Genomic DNA, 17574 nt, shown 5'->3' with positions numbered 1-17574 from the left:
CCACGCAGAGCAAATATCAATTGTGAATCCACTGGTTACAAAAAACTGACTAACGACGTTTGGAAGTCCCTTACATGCAAAAATTTTAATAAATAAACAGAATTGAAATACGTTACTTTTATCTAATATATCTGTACGAATCCCATTTAGGCCCACTGTCCACTTGCACACACGGATTTCACTGTTAAAACCCTCAGCAGAATCTAGCCGTGCCCGCGGACATTGGGAGAAAAAAAAAAGTTTTCTTACCTCTCCGGCTTCAGTGTGAATCTCCTCTGCGCCGGCACGTGCTGGTGGCGTGCCGGACACATGCGCAGTGCATTTCTTTTTTTTTATTATCCTGCTTTCCCGCGGATCTGCAGCACAGCCACAATGACAGCTTGATTTCAATGGAAGCCGTCCGGCAGGATCCGCAAACAAAATGGAGCATGCTGTGATTTCTTCCTGTGTGTATAATCCGCACAGCGCGGGAGACACACCTGGATTTTATAATTAAAATTCGCACGTTTACATTCGGCCTTAGAATCTGCTCCATGATGTACAGTGCTGTCCAGTGTAATCCTATGCTATGTATGCAGTCCTTGAACAGCCGTTCAAGGGTGCATACTACTGTACAAAATGTGAGCTTCTTGCACATTTGGAATCCCAGATCTAAATGTGTGGCTTGCAATTAGCGAGATCCATTAGCGACCTGGAAAGGAGTTTGCTGATCACTGAGCAAGCACTCACTGGGGTAGATGTGGGGGTGATTGGTAGTATGGAAGTGCAGGGTGATCAGACAGCTAGCTGGGTGACAGATAGAAGGAGGGGTAGAGGGAAGAGATCCAGGGAGGCATTTTCTGAACTGGCACACCCCAAAAGGTTTGCAAAGTTGGCAGATGAGGGCAGTGCCATTACAGGATTAGCACTGCTGCAGTATGCCATGGCCTTGGAGCACCAGGATGATGTCTACTCCAGTAAGAATGGGAATAGGAGTACAGGGCAATCTGCCACAAAGACCAGTATCATTGAATTGTGTTTACATCCTGGCACCTGAATTCGACTCACTGCGGATCGGATTGACAGATTACTGGGAGGGGCTGGTGAGGACCCAGTGGTCATGGTACACATTTGCATCAATGATAAAGTTAGAAATAGGTGGAAGGTCCTTTAAAAAAAGATTTCCGGGAACTATGACTATAAGCTTAAGGCAAGGACTTCCAGAGTAGTATTTTCTGTAATACTACCTGTACCACGTGCCAAAGGCAGAGGGAGATGAAGGAGGTAAACGAGTGACTTAAGAGTTCATGTAGGAAGGAGGGATTTGGGTTCCTGGAGAACTGGGACAACTTTGCTGTTGGCTACAGCTTCTACCATAGGGATTGACTACAGCTTAATGGGGAGAGTGCAGCTGTGCTAGGGAGAAGATGGTTAGAAAATTGGAGGAATGTTTAAACTTGGACTGTGGGGGTCAATCAGAGAGATAGAGGGGAAGATAGTGTAGTCAGTGATCTGAAACTAAGTAATGGAAAGGTGGTTGGAGCAGTGGGAGGGGTTAGTACAGTCAGAACTGGCAGAGCAGTTAAAGGGGTATTCTGGGACTTTACAATTGACCTGTCCTCAGGATAGGTCATCAATAGTTATTCAGCTGGAGTCCATCACTTGGGACCATGATTGATCAGCTGATTGTGCACACGCTGACAGTGCCACAATTACACAGGGGCTGGAGCGGAAGTAGCTGAAGTTTCTGCTCCGATCTCTGTGAAGTGGGCAGTGCTTGTAACTACAGACAAAGCTCCCATTGGTTTTATCAATAATATTCTCTCTGGAAAACCCCTTTAATAGGGATACACTTAAAATAAAAAATAACCAAAACCTTTTAAACTGAATGGTGACTTATATTGGAAGTTTGAACAATAAGGTTGACAAACTGTAAGTAATATCCAAGGAAAACTACAACATAGCAGGAATAACTGAGAGCTGATTGGATGAAGGGTGTGACTGGGTGGCGAGGAACTTTACAGGGTTACAGTCTGTTCAAAAGGGATCATAAAAAACTGACATGGGGGGGTTGTCCATTTGTAAAATTCTGTTTAAAGTCCACAATACGGGAAGATATATGTAAGGGAAATGAACATGTATAGTCTCTATAGGTAGAAATACATGTAGGGAAAAATAACTATAAAATCCTCGTAGGGGGTTTTCTGTAAGCCACAAAATATAACAAAAGCCACTGAAACTCTATTACTAAGGCAAATAGATGAAGCAGAAAATCACAATGAGGTACTTATAGGAGACTTTAACTATCTGGAAATAAACTGAGAAGCTGAACTCTGCGGATCTCATAAAGGTAACAATTTTCTGTCAATAACTAAAGATAATTACCTTACCAACTTGTACAGCATCCAATTGGAGAGACAGCCTTACAGAATAACGTCAATGGGGAATAAATTATGTAAAAAGCAGATAAAAGCAGCAAAGGTGGAGATAGAGAGAATAAAACTAACCCTAAACTGTTCTTCAATTCTACAAATAGTAAAATATTAATACTGAAAGTGTTGGCTCTCTAATAGATAATGTAGAGGGTGATGAGGAGAAAGCAAATGTATTCAATGTTTTTTCTTCTCCAGTGTATTTTCAGAGGAAAATGAAATGTCGATGAGACGCAGAATGATAAAGTAAACTCACCACTAAGGCCGGCTTCACAGGGCAGATTCCAATTGTGGAATCCGCAGCAAAACACATGCATTGTAAAGCATGTAAAGTCACTTTTTTGCTCACACTCATGGATACAAATAGTATATTCCGTGAGCAGAGAAAAAAATCACAGCATGCTCGTTTTTTTTGTGGACTCCTTTCATTATCATTGCGTATGGGCCATGGGTATCCATATCATCACTAAGTGACGGCGCACTTAATACAGTAAAAAGAAAAAAACTGTACTGCACATGACCGACAGCGAGTCACAGCTGTCATATGCAATACAGAAAATTCAGGTATGCATGGTAGCTGGCCGGCCTCACAGCTGGAATCAGGTCCACCTGTGTGAAGCCAGCCTAAATGTCATCAGGCTTAAGGCTGACTTAGCCTTCCATCCTTCTGAGGTCAGTAAAATGAGTATCCAGCTTGGTGAGGGGTAATAAATAAGTTATCTGAAAGCGCTGCGGAATAAGTTGGCGCTATACAAATAACAAGATTTATTTTAACCGAAGAAGTGCAGAGTGCCTTAAAAAAAATTTGAATAGACAAATCACCAAGTCCCGAAGGCATACATCCCTGAGTATTAAGGGAATTAATTAATGTCATAGACAGACCATTGTTTCTTATATTTAAAGACTCTATAGCAACGGGATTTATCACACTGGATTGGCGCATAGCCAATGAAGGGACAATATATAAAATGTGGCCAAAAAGTGAACCTGGAAACTACAGGCCGGTAAGTCTTCTATTGTGGCTAAAATTTGAAGGGTTTCTCAGAGATTCTATCCTGGAGTACCTCAAGGAAAATAGCTGCATAACTCAGTATCAGCATGGGTTTATGAAAGATGACGCCTGTCAGACCAATCAGATCAGCTTCTACAAGGAGGTAAATTCTAGACTGGAACGGGGAGAGTCATTGGATCTTGTATATCTGGACTTTTCCAAAGTGTTTGACACTGTGCCACATAAAAGGTTGGTATATAAAATAAAAATGCTTGGTCTGGGTGAGAATGTGTGTAAACGAACTTATAAGTTAACAAAATTTGTTTAGCCTAGAGGACAGAAGGGAGAGGGGTAAACGGGGCGGAAATTCTGTTGCATTTTTAAGCCTAAGACTGAGCAGCAGAGTGCACAAGATTTGCAAAAAATCTCGTTCACACGATGCCAACAAGGCGCGGAAATTGACATATTGGTGGAATTCAAATCTGCGACATGTCAATTTCAGCGCCATTTCTGCTGCTGTTTCTTTTCTCTATGCAGAGAAATTTCCTCAGCGGATCACAGCTGCTTCAAATCCCGCACCAAATTTCCACCCGGAAATCTCACAGAATTTCCGTGCGGTCCCACTGCGTACATTCTGTGAGATTTCCACCCCATGTGAACCCAGCCTAAAGGTATGAATAAGGATCAAAAAGGAACTGTTTTTATTAGGAAACTAAGCACTGTAAGAAGAGGGCACAATCTGAGATTAGTTGGGGGGGGGGGGGGAATCAGAAGCAATGTCAGGCAATTATTTTTTTTACTGAAAGAGTAGTAAATGCTTGGAACAAACTCACTGCAGATTTGATTGGAAAATCAACAATAAATGTATTCAGTCATGCCTGAGATAAGCATAGATCGATCTTAAGGGTGGGTTCACACGAGTGTGTTTTGGTGCGTGCATAGGCACGCACCAAAACACGCTTGTATTTACAGCAATGCATTCCATTCCCTATGGTGTGTGCACATATCCGTGTTTTACAGGTGCGTGCCTGCAAAGATAGGACATGCGTGCACCATAGGGAATGTACGCATTGTTTTCAATGGAGCCGCAGCTGCTGCCGGCGGCACCATTGAAAACAATGCTCTGCCGGCACCCCTGAATTGTTTTTCAGGGAAGAGCTTTACATATAGGCTCTTCCCTGAAAAAGAAAACTTTTGGTTTTAAAAAAAAAAAATGCAGCCATTCACTTCAATGGAACCGCTGCTGCTGCCGGCGGCTCCATTGAAGACAACGGTCTGCTGGCACACCTAAATTGTTTTTCAGGGAAGAGCTTTACATATAGGCTCTACTCTAAAAAAGGAAAAATTTTGGTGTAAAAAAAAAAAATGCAGCCATTCACTTCAATGGAGCAGCTGCTACTCCCTGAATGAATGACAGGTGAGAGCTGCCTGTGATTGGCTGAGCACCTCAGCCAATCATATCCAGCTCTTTCAGCAGGCAGGGATTTTAAATCCCCGGCTGCTGATAGGTCAGCACCACAGTGCAGGGGACAGCAGGAGAAGACGCGGCTGTGCCCCAGAAGCTGAAGGGAGGTGAGTATCTATTTTTTTGTTTTTTTAAACCACTTTTACTTGATTTTCAGGGAAGGGCTTATATTCAAAGCCCTTCCCTGAAATCAATTGCCGGCAGCAGAATCCTCTACCACAGCTGAGATGTGTGACAGCTGCAGTAGAGAATTAAAGAATTCCTCTGCAGGGGACACAGCAGCGGCAGACAGGTAAGTATTTTTTTTTTACACTACTTTTAATTGGCTTTTCAGGGAAGGGCTTATGAAGCCCTTCCCTGAAAAGCCATTGACAGCTGCTGGGGCTCAGCGTTGACTTCTGCCGCTGTCCCCGGCTCTGTAGCGCTGCTGAGCTATCAGCAGCCTGAGATTTAAAATCCCCGCCTGCTGGTAGCTGTGATTGTGATTGGCTGAAGCACCTCAGCTAATCACAATTAGAGCTATCAGCAGGCGGGGATTTTAAATCCTCGGCTGCTGATAGCTGAGAGCTACAGAGTCAGCGACAGAAGTCAACGCTGAGCCCAGGCAGGTGAGTATTTTCTTTTTTTACTATTTTAAAAGGCTTTTCAGGCCACTAACAGCTGCCGGGGCTCAGCGGGGACTTCTGCCGCTGTCCCCGGCTCTGTAGCGCTGCTGATAGCTCAGAACTACAGAGCCGGGGACAGCGCCAGAAGTCGCGGCTGAGCCCCGGCAGCTGAAGGGAGGTGAGTATTGTTTTTCTTTTATTTTTTGCACTATTTTAAATGGCTTTTCAGGGAAGGGCTTATGAAGTTCTTCCCTGAAAAGCCATAGACGGGATGCCGGCAGGAGAATTCTCTACCGCAGCTGACATGTGTGACAGCTGCGGTTGAGAATTGAAGAATTTCCTTTGCTGCATCTAACACAGATGTGGCAGATGTAGCAGCAGAGAATTCTTTTAACTAGCGGGGGTGAAGGAAACATCTGCCGCATGCGGCAGATGTGTTCTTCATGCCCGCAGGGGTCACAGCAGTGGCGGAGAGGTAAGTTTTTTTTATTTTTTTTTGTTTTGCACTAAAATGTTTCTTTTTCAGGGAAGGGCTTATATGTAAAGCCCTTCCCTGAAAAAGAATGCAGGGGGCCGGCAGACAATTGATTTCAATGGAGCCACCGGCAGCAGCCGCGGCTCCATTGACAACAACCACGCAGCTGTGTTCACGCGTGTTTTTGCTCGTACCTAGGTGCGGACATATGTACGCACCTAAGTACGCACCAAAACACGCTTGTGTGAACCCACCCTAAGAGAGAAAGAAAAAGGAAATATAAGGCCAACTAGATGAACCACGTGGGTCTTTTTTGCCATCAATTTTCTGTTTTCTATTTTTGTACGCACCAATCCAGTGAAACAAACCCTGTCACTGTAGAGCCCTTAAATATAAGAAACAAGGTCTGTCTCTATCACATTACTTAATTCACTTAGAATCCTTGGTAATTTGTCTATTTTAATCTTTTTAAGGCAGCTCTGCACATTTTTTCTGGGTTAAACTGGTAACATTTAGTGGAGAGTTTACTTTATCACTCTGCATCTCATCTGATATTTCATTTTTCTCTGGGAATACACTGGAGAAAAAAAACTATATAATAGATTTGCTTTCTTCTCATCACCCTGTGTGGCACAGAGTGTTAAGGCAGCAGAAATGCAGTCTGAAACTCTCGCTCACAACCTAAAGGTTAGTTTTACACTCTTTGGCAATTATTTTTTTAGTGCTTCTTTACTGCGCTCTTTTTTTTTATTTGCTTAAATGCTTTATTGTTGTTGTTTATTGGACCCTTTAATTCTTTATTGAGCTACACTGGTTTTCTCCTATTCCTAATTCCTTTATTCCTGTAAATTATGAACCACTAACAGTAAGTATTTAAACATTTTTTAAACATTTCCCATTTATTGTCCGTACTCTTATTTTTGAGGACATTGTCTCAGTCAATAAGGTTAAGAGCATCTCTAAGCTGATCGAACTTTACCTTCATAAAGTTTAGTATTTTCGTAGCTCTCCAATAAAAATCCTTTTTAAAGACAAATGGAAATTTGTTATATTATGGTCACTATTTCCCAGGTGCCCTTCAACTTGCACCCCAGTTATTCTGTAAGGTCTGTTGGTTTAAGTCCAAAAAGGCCGTCTCCCTAGTTGCGGCCTGCACAAGTTGGGTAAGGTAATACTAATTATCTAAATGAACATGTCTTTTTTAGCCTAACATACTATGTTACTATGCTACTATCATAAACAAATCTATTAACAAATATATTCTTTTTAATTCACAGACACAACTGAACATGGAAATGTCAAGCACATTACATAATCTGCAAATCCAAACAACTATTCTGAATAATTGAAGTTGTCAGCCATATTTGTTGTTTAGATGCAGAAACATTTATTTATGCACAAAAAAATAGGAAACTTCAGTTTATTTGCACCTATAGCAGAACAATACTACAGAAAATTATAGAAACATTTGCTGCCTGCTTTCTGCCTGGCTTCTCTTTCTTGAAGGGCCACTCCAGTGAAAAAAACATTTTTCCATCCCTGACGCCCCCTCCCCTGATTTTCTGTCACAATCTGGAGGTTTCCTTTGTGCATTCTTGCCACCTCCATGCCTGTCTGATACTTGTTAGACACCATGTTGAGAGTAAGAGTTTTTTACTTTCACTTTTAATCAATCCCATGATGTATCAGCCCAGCATTAAGGCTACACCTTTTTTGCCTGCAAGGGATAACAATTTAATTATCATTACCTTCTATATTCACCTAAATATAGTACATCCCATAAACATACAATCAGGAGGATGAACTTCTAACTCCTCTATTATGCCTGTGTGACAGGAGCTATGTGATCATTATCAGTAACTGTGACAGATTTTGTCTCCACCTTAATACATTTTCAGTTTTAGATCCATGTAATAGCATCACACAAACTGAGAATGGGACTAGGAAATGAATCCATAAACCCGTAAATCTGAGCTGGTTAAAACTGAGGTTCATATGACCATCTGACGAAAAAGAGGTTGGGCGATTTAGACAGAAAGAAATAGCTAACCAAGGTAACACTAGCCCACTTATATATACTGAGGGGATGGCTGCATAATGAATGACTAAAGAAAAAAAATCACCGGAGTGGCCTTTAAAGATATTCTTCTGTTGGGATTGGGTGAAGGTCACATTACATAAAAAACTTCAGTTCACACATTTCTTCTCCATGTAGAGTGGTTATTCTCTCTGTGCATATCAACCAGAAAGTACATAATTGCTAATCATTTCACTAGAATTTCAACTACTTGGAAACGCTTACACAATGTCTACCATAATATCTACAACGTCAGAAGTCCATTTCAATATACAGGATGTTTGATTGTAATCATCAGCATCCTTAATTCCTATCCTGGATTTTCTTACTTCTCACATCTTAACTCATCGATTTGGAAGAGTTTATTATTGGAACCTGTAACTAAGATGATCTTTTCTGCATATGTAGCTGTGGACAATCTAAACGCATGCTCCCTCCAAACAGACTGAAAAAGACACGAACATTTATTCTCCAGAATGTTAATCCAAAAAATGCAGAACAACCCCCATGAGGTAGATGTCAGTTTTCCTCATGTTGTGGGAGAAATTCCTTCCTGACTCCAAATTTGGCAATCAGAATAAATCCCTGAACCACCATCTCCAGTGATCTACTACTGTACATATAAATCATAGCACTTGTTCTTCCATAAAAGACCGCAATGCCTTTAAAGTCTTTTAACGCATACACTATACAACATCTCTAATTCTTCCAAAGAGAAACCACTTGTGATGTTGGTGTAGAAACCTTCTTTCATCCCTTGGTAAAGTTACAGTCCGGAGTATAAATAGTTCACTAGAAAGCTCTCTGTACTAACCTTTGATGTATTTATACACAGTGATTATGTCAGTCCTTGAACCATATTTGCTTTGCTAAACTCAATAATCTCTTACTGGGCTTGCTAAAATAAGTGGTTCATGAATAAGGGCTTTTTTCCACACTTGCGTTTTTCTTGCACGTTTTTTTACGCAATATCGCTGCATTTTTTTTAACGCAAATGTCAATGGGGCTTTATTTAATGTTGAAAACACATCGTACAAGAATTGGAAGTTTGTGCTTTGCGACTTTTGTGCAATGCGTTTTTAACATTAGAAAGTCCCATTGAAGTGCATGTTAAAAAACACACAATAAAAATGCAAGTGTGGAAGAGCCCTAAGAATGTATTTAGATGAGAAGTTTTTGACTGTGCAATCAAAAATTGCAGCAAAAACCGTACAAGATTTTACAGCAGTTAAACCAATATACGGGCTTAAAAAACACCTGTAAAGGGAATATACAGAAAAAATAAATCACAATAAGCGGCCCTATATTTACTAATGCACTAATAGAAGAGGGCGGGTAGAAGCACCACATCCCTCAAAATGCAGACGGCCAAACTGCTAAATGGAGGAGCATTGCACAGGTACCAAGTACTGATGAACAACCACTCACACACTCTCCTTATACTGAGGCGGGCAGCTGCTTAGCACTATATTTGCACATAAATAGAGCATATAAAGGGTGTCAGGCAACATAGCATGTGTAGTGCACCATGCAGGCTTGATGATGATTATCCGTTCAGTCCAGGCCGACTTTCGGTCACTTTATGGAACAACGCGCTCCATGCTTTCCTACCCTTGACCAGTACTTTCAGTTCTTCCACGCACATTTTTGTTTCAGCCTTGATTGTGTCCAGCCAGCATGTTTTTTGTAATCTTTTTCAAGATGCACTAACTATGCTGAGCATCAATGTTGTTTCCAGAGTATTAGCTCACATGATATGTCCAAAGGATTAGTGCCGCTACTTGGTGATTTTGCCCTCTAGAGATATTTTTGGTTTGATACGCTCCATCTTGTTGGTGACCATTGCCGTTAATACCACTGATGAAGGCTCTGTGCAGCCGATACGCGTCTGGTTTAGAGATGTGTATACCTGGCAATTTTAAATATGTCTAAATAAAGGAAGATTATATATTTTATTCTGCAAGCAAGCGTGGATTACATTTTTTCCTGCATGGAATTCTCTGGTATACACAGTATTCTTCTCCAGAACCATAGTTCAAAAGCATCAATTTTTCCTCTGCCTTTCTGAGTGTCCAAATTTTGTATGAGTATATACAGATCGGGAACACGATTGCATTTATCATTTGGATCTTTGTAGCAATGCTAATATTCTTGTTCTTCCATATTCTTGCCATTCCTTGAATTGTGCTATGGCCAAGTGCAATACTTTGTTTGATTTCTGGTTCTAATTTTCCATTCCTGTCAATCTTGGATCTGAGGAAGAGGAACTTTTTAACCGATTCAATTCGCTCATTGTTAAGGTGCAACCCCATGCGCTCACTTTCTTCTTTAACTCTTCGATCAGATATTCCAGATCCTTTTCACTTTCACTTTGAGCAGAATTTTGCTTGCATGCAATATAAGTAAGATGGCCCAATAGTTGTAGCATTCTTCTGTATCCCCTTTTTTTGGAAATGGCACAAAGACTGATTGTGTCCAGACTTTGGGCCATGATTTGGTCTTCCAGATCTGTTGCCAAAGCGTTGTTAAAGGGGTTGTCTCGCGGCAGCAAGTGGGGTTATACACTTCTGTATGGCCATATTAATGCACTTTGTAATGTACATCGTGCATTAAATATGAGCCATACAGAAGTTATTCACTTACCTGCTCCGTTGCTAGCGTCCTCATCGCCATGGATCCGTCTAATTCTGATGTCTTCTTGCTTTTTTAGACGCGCTTGCGCTGTGCGTCTTCTGCCTGGTGAATGAGGCCGCTCGTGCCGGAGAGCTGGTCACCGCGTCGTCATCGTAGCTCCACCCCGTCACGTGTGCCGATTCCAGCCAATCAGGAGGCTGGAATCGGCAATGGAACGCACAGAGCCCATGGTGCACCATGGGAGAAGACCCGCGGTGCACCATGGGAGAAAACCGCAGTGCATCCCTGGGAAAGGACCGGCGGCCATCTTAGGGAGAAGATTTTTATAACTCCATATTTCGTCGGATCGGTGAGTAGCAAGCGGTTTAAAAACCGCTTTAAATTGCTATTTTATGCCAGGGGGGTGACAGGGGGAATGGGGTAATGTAAAATTTTGATGTTTGCCGTGAGACAACCCCTTTAATATTGGGATTTGCACTGGTTTGAGTAACTCAGCTGGTATGCGGTCAATGACTGGGGCATTCCAGTTCAAAAGTTGTTTCATAGCCAAGGCTACCTCTTCCTCCAGAAGATCTGGCTCTTGCTTCATTGGAACTTCTTGACTGGTTGATTGACGTGGTCCATTGCCTGTGTAGAGCTTTGCTGTGTATTCTTGTCACTTTTATTTAATTTGATCTTCACTGTGAAGTATTTTGCCATTTAGATCTTTGACAGTTGCTGCTTTGTAGGGCGCAAACGGTAACCGTGCCTGTTTCACATGGGTGAAAAGATCACTGGTGTGACCTTGCTTGCTTGCATCTTTCAGTTTTGCACATTGCTCATGCCTGTAATAATCCTTATCTCGTCTCGCTTCTCTCTGAAATTCAGCATTAAGCAAGCTGAAATCAATGCTGTTAAAATGGCTTAGGCTGTTCATCTCTTTTTGGCAATTTTGATCATTGCATCCTACAGCCCTTTTGGCCTTTTTGTTGGTTTTCTGTATTGGATGATATGTCTATTATGGTAAATTTCATTTCTTCCCAGAATTCATCTGGCATTTTTTACAGTTGTGCTTAGTGACGCAAATATGTTTTTTTTAGTTCTACTGCATATTCTGCTACGATGTTGCTGGTGTCAAAGTGTTTCCTTGCAGGCGATCTTTTCATGTTGTTGAAGCAGAGTTTGACTTTCACAACAATTAGCTGGTGGTCAGAATCAAAATCTGCACCAGTTAGCGTTTTGACTGCTTGTACTGAGCTCTTCCAATGTTGTTGGGCAGTGAAATAGTCAATTCAGTTGCGATAATGTCCATTCAGAGCTGTCCATGTGTATAAATGGCGTTGTGGCTGCTCAAACCATGTGTTTGCAATCAATAATCAATTTTCTTGACAGCATTAAACCAAACGATCACCAGCCTCTTTCTGTTCTCCTAATCTGAATTTGCCTAGACTGGTGGTTCTTCTCCCATGCCTACTTTTGTGTTGAAGTTCTCAGTCATAAAAATAATGTCTATGATGGGGACTTGATTGATTGCTTGTTAAAGATCCGTATTAAAATTTTTCAACCTCCTCTTCTTTTGAATCAGTTGTGGGTGCATAAATCTGCAAAACTGTGAGTGAGTGAAGCTTTTCATGGAAGCATAGGGATATGATTCCGTCATTTATGGCGTTGAAACATTGAACGGCTACTCCATTGCTACTCCATTGTGTCTGGTGTTGTCATTCCCAGAGTAGTAAATGTGTAGTTATTGCTATTAAAACAGCCATTGATTGTCCAGTGTAACTCGCTGATGTCAAGAATATCGATGTTGAGCCATTCCATTTCAATTTTTACAATTTCCAGTTTGCCTATTTTCGTTCCAAGTTCCAATACTGTGAACCTTTGTGAAACACAGACGATTTATTTTGCATGAGGCTATATCAACAGACTAGAATCCATGCAAATTTGTCCAGCCTGTGTCATAAATGCCCGAGCTACTCAAACTTTCTCCTTGTCCCTGGTTGCTTGTTGGGTGCTTTCTGGTCCAGAGGGCCCACCTTTCGGTACCATGTTTGAAAACGTTTGGCTGTGATCCATACAGTATTTTGGTGAAAATAGTGGAGTAGTTTGCCTTTGCCTTCTCCCCCCCTTCCTATTTATACGGGTTTGGGACTGGCATGTAGAAGGCTTACAGCCTATTAATAATGCCATATTTCAATCCAGCGGGCTGCCCTCACCACATACCGTGTTTCCCCGAAAATAAGACAATGTCTTATATTAATTTTTGCTCAAAAGATTTAACTTCTTTACATGTATAGCTGCCTGGACACTATTTAAATAGACTTTTATAATTAACTGTAAGCTGGGCTTAATCTTGGAGTAGGGCTTATATTTCAAGCATCCTCAAAAATCCTGGAAAATCATTTTGCATCCTCAAAAATCCTGGAAAATCATGCTAGGTCTTATTTTCAGGGTAGGTCTTATTTTCAGGGAAACAGGGTAGGAGAACAACACTGACACTGGCACCCTGGGCTCCCCCGGTTTTCAAAGCTACATGTTCTATTAGTACATTGCCCTCTTGTAGTAGTACATTGCCTGCTTTCTGTGATTTTGTTTTCTGTATATTTCCTTTTTCAGTGATGTATGGGCTTATATCCAATATTACCTTCCTGTGTATACTGATTATCAAAAACACCAACACAATTCTATGATTCTATGAAACACAGGATAAGATTAAAATATATCTTTATTAATGCATATTAATAACATTTAAAAATATATGTATTGGGGGGGGCGTGGCCTAACTCCTGAGCAAGATGGCCGCTTGAGACCAGAGCTCCCTCAGCGAGGCGCCCTCAGGGGACCCACAGCATTGATAGCAGCATCAAAATGCCCAAACCTGTAAGGGACAAAGGTGGAGAACAAGCCTGCACACCCAGGACCTCCAAAAGCCAGACAGGGATGCAGCGCTTTCTGAAGGAGCACAGCTCCCGCTCCCCCCACCCTTCCATCAAGATAGTGCCGGCCTCGGAGGCTGCATCTGCCTACAGTAAGGAGTGGGAGGGAGAGTTCTCCTCTGATGAAGAGGATTCCAGCCCTGTGTCCCGGGGATTTATGAAGGAGCTTATCTCAAAGGCTCTGCCCCCCCTCATAAACGAGCTAACAGAGATAAAAGCTGACATAAGGCAGATGGGTGGCAGAGTTGAGGAGCTGGAGTCTGCCTCTGCCTCTGCTACATCTCATGCCCTGGCCATGGCTAAAGTCTTAAAGGAACAGCACGACAATTTAAATAAAGCCCTCATTCTCCAGGAGGACCTGGAGAATCGTAACCGGAGGTGCAATATCCGTTTCAAGGGAATCTCTGAATCCTGGGCAGCGGAGGCCTTGTCTAAAGTTGCCATTGAAATATTTGGCCAGCTACTTGGGCAAGACAGAGCGGCGACAATTTCTGTGGAACGCATCCACCGCGCTCTTAGACCCCTTCCCCCGCCTGCAGAGCCCCCCAGGGATGTTATCTGCAGGCTCCTCACCTTCCAGGACACGTCTGCCATCCTGAAAGCTGCCAGACAACACAAAAATTTAACATACGGGGACTCTTCAATCCAAATTTTCCAGGATCTATCCCCTGCTACTCTTACAAAGAGGCGAATTATGCGACCTCTTCTGGAAGCCCTCAGAGCAAGAGACATTCGCTACGCGTGGCTCTTCCCTTTCGGCATTAATATATCATACAACGGCCGCAGATTATTGATTCGTACTCCAGACGACCTCAGTAATTGCTGGGAGCACCTTGAGATGGACCCAATAGAGCTGCCAAACTGGCTCCCCCTTCCGGAGTTCCCTAAGCTTCCAAAGCTTTCCCTCCCAGAATCCTGGCAGGTGGCGAGTAACCTTAAGTCGCCCAGAAACAAAAAGAAGAAGGCCAAAGACCCTCCTGTTGCCCCTGACGACTGAAGAAGTGATGTCATCTAGAACTTCACTATGCCTCCCACCGGACGCCGACCTGGCTTCACACTTATCCAGTTCGGACCCTCCGGGTGATTGCGACTTTTTGTGATGTGTCTCCAAGTTGACATTCACTTCTCGTTATTGAAGATCTTGGGCTATCGCCTATTTTGATCACATTGTTCGTTGTTGCTGTTTTAAGCAGATTATTTGCACTAACGCTGTTTTTCCTCCTTTAGTAGCGATTATATGCTCCCTATTTCTACCTGCTGGTGTCGGGGCCTCTGCGGGCGCCTATCTGGTTAGGCCGATACCAAAGTAGTTGTTGGACCTCCTTTGTAGGGCCCAAACAACTCGCCCCACACCTCAGCGGTCTCCTTAATTTTAGGAACCGTTGACCTTAACCCTCTATTTTAGGTTGTGGTTTGCAACCTACCTCCCTACCCGCTCTTTCCTCTTGTGTCTACCTCCTATTTTGCTCCATCCCCTTTCCCCCTCCTCTCCCCACTCCTTACCTCTAACCCGGTGCTCGCCCAGGGGATCCCCCCTGGATTTGATATTTAGGCCTACACCTGTGTAATTTGCTTGCTCTTTTCCTCTCCTAGTTAGGAAATCGTCTGCCCGCCCACGAGATCGGGATGACAGGACCTCTCCAGTTCTCGACCTTTAACGTCAACGGCTTGAATTCCCCAAACAAGAGACACCACGTGGCCCTTCTTCTGAAAAGGTATGGCTCAGGGGTAGTGTTCCTACAGGAGACCCATTTTAAAGGGGACAGATGCTTATCCCTCCCTGGAGGTCAGTTCCCGATGGCTTTTCATAGCTCCCACCCCTCCTCCGCTTCCAAAGGTGTGTCAACGTTAATACACAAATCTCTTAATTTTTTTTGTGAGGCTCGCTACGCAGATGAGGAGGGCAGGGTTCTCTTTCTGAGAGGACGCCTTAACGAAAATAAAGTGACCCTTGCAAATCTCTATGCCCCCAATAAAGACCAGATAGTATGGCTTACAACTCAATTAGAAATACTCAAACACTTCGCTAGTGGCCAGGTCATTTTAGGAGGGGACTTTAACCTCACTCTATCCCCTGATATGGACTCCTCGTCAGGGAAATCCCAAATCTCGCAGAAAAAGTTGAGCAAACTCATTAGGTGCATTTCACAGCTAAACATAGTTGATGCCTGGAGATGTCTTAACCCATCCACCAAGGATTATACTTTTTTCTCGCAGGTCCACTCCTCCTTCCAGCGTTTAGACTACATTTTCGTCTCCTCCTCCCTGTTGCAACACTCAAAAAAAGCTATGATAGACGCCATGGCCATATCGGACCACGCCCCAGTCCACCTGACTCTCCACCTTCCAAATTCCCTCCCGCATGAGTGGAGGTGGAGGCTTAACCCATCTCTCCTTGATTCAGCGGAAGACAGATCCCAGTTAAGCAAAGCTCTAGAGGAATTCTTCCAACTTAACACCTCAGAGGACTTGTCAGTCCCGACAGTGTGGGAGGCCCATAAGGCCTTTATGAGAGGACTTCTGATTGCCGCTGGCTCCAGGGCAAAGAAGAAGCAGCAAAAGGACATTGACGACCTACTTTCTCAAATTGCCAAGTTAGAGCGCCTGACTAAACTCTCCCAGTGTAAAGCATCTGCTGAAAAACTTGGTTTCCTTCGCACAGAACTTAAACTTCTCCTAGAAGCTAAATTTAATAAAAAATATCTCTACCTCAAACACATTTCATACGCGCAAGGAAACAAAGGTAGTAGGTTTACGTCGTCCCTCATTAAAAAAGCCCAAACAAGAAATTTCATAAAGGCCATTAAATCCCCCTCAGGTCAGCGTGTCACCTCCACCCCCGAAATTGCCAAAGAATTTCAAGCTTTCTATTCTTGCCTCTATAATCTACGGGACCCCCTCTCCGCTGAAAACATTCCCATCGTTAAAAAACAAATTGACCATTTTCTCATAGACTTAAATCTCCCCAAAATCCAAGAGGATGAAGCTGCATCCTTTCTGTCTCCGATCACTCCACAAGAGGTGGGCGACCTTCTAAATTCGTCTCCACCCGGCAAGAGCCCGGGCCCGGACGGCCTCCCCCTTATATACTACAAATCCCTTGGTGCTTCCCTTATCCCCAAACTAACTGAGCTTTATAATTCTCTCCTGAGTGGGACCCCCCTGCCTAGACAAGCGCAGGAAGCGCACATTACCCTGGTGCATAAAGATAACAAGGACCCTGAGTCCTGTGGGAGCTACCGTCCCATCTCCCTGATTAATTTCGACATGAAATTATGGGCCAAAATCTTAACAAAACGCCTAGAGAAACACGTTACTTCCCTAGTCAGCCCAGAACAAACGGGCTTTGTAGGGGGTAGAGAGGGACGAGATAATTGCTTAAGGCTCCTATATGCAGCCAGATTCTCTCAAACCCATAACATACCACTCGCCTTAGTAGGCACGGACGCCGAAAAGGCGTTTGACCGCGTGAATTGGCTGTACATGGAACAAGTCTTGCTCCATTTTAACATTCCCCCCAAATTTGTATCGGCAATTTTTTCTCTTTACGCAATGCCCCACGCAAGGCTTAAGATTAATAATTCTCTCTCCCCACCATTTGATATAAAAAACGGTACTAGGCAGGGGTGTCCCCTCTCCCCCACCCTCTTTATACTCGCTCTGGAGCCACTCCTCCAAAAGATCAGACTAGACCCGCTTGTACAGGGTTTGAGAATCGGGAACGAGGTCCTGTCGACGGCAGCATATGCCGACGATATCGTCTTTCTTATTACTAACCCGGAGGAGGGGCTTCCTCGCCTTACCTCCCTACTGGAAACCTTCGGAGACCTTTCTAATTTTAAAATTAATTTTACTAAATCCGTGGCCCTAAATGTTTCAATTCCCACTTCCCGATTCAAGGCTATCAAGAAAATATCCCCCTTTTCGTGGTCCGACTCGGCCATTGACTTCTTGGGTATAAAATTAACGAAGAAGGCGGAGGACCTGTTTGCGATAAATTT

The 17574-nt window shown here is 43.1% G+C and overlaps 1 protein-coding gene across 1 annotated transcript in view; it reads left to right on the top strand.

Moving 5' to 3' along the window:
* Nucleotides 1-10605, top strand: part of LOC136582865 (transmembrane protein 272-like) — a 67050-nt gene extending 56445 nt beyond the window's left edge. Inside the window, exon 7 of the mRNA XM_066584142.1 lies at nt 7225-10605. Coding sequence (XP_066440239.1) covers nt 7225-7234 — 10 coding nt within the window. The 3' untranslated portion in view covers nt 7235-10605. The remainder of the gene's footprint in view (nt 1-7224) is intronic.
* The last annotated feature ends 6969 nt before the right edge of the window (nt 10606-17574 follow it).

Source organism: Eleutherodactylus coqui, chromosome 11 (assembly GCF_035609145.1).
Source record: "Eleutherodactylus coqui strain aEleCoq1 chromosome 11, aEleCoq1.hap1, whole genome shotgun sequence".
Classification (NCBI taxonomy): domain Eukaryota; kingdom Metazoa; phylum Chordata; class Amphibia; order Anura; family Eleutherodactylidae; genus Eleutherodactylus; species Eleutherodactylus coqui.
The sequence above is the reverse complement of the archived record's forward strand: the minus strand, read 5'-3'. Positions and strand labels throughout refer to the sequence as shown.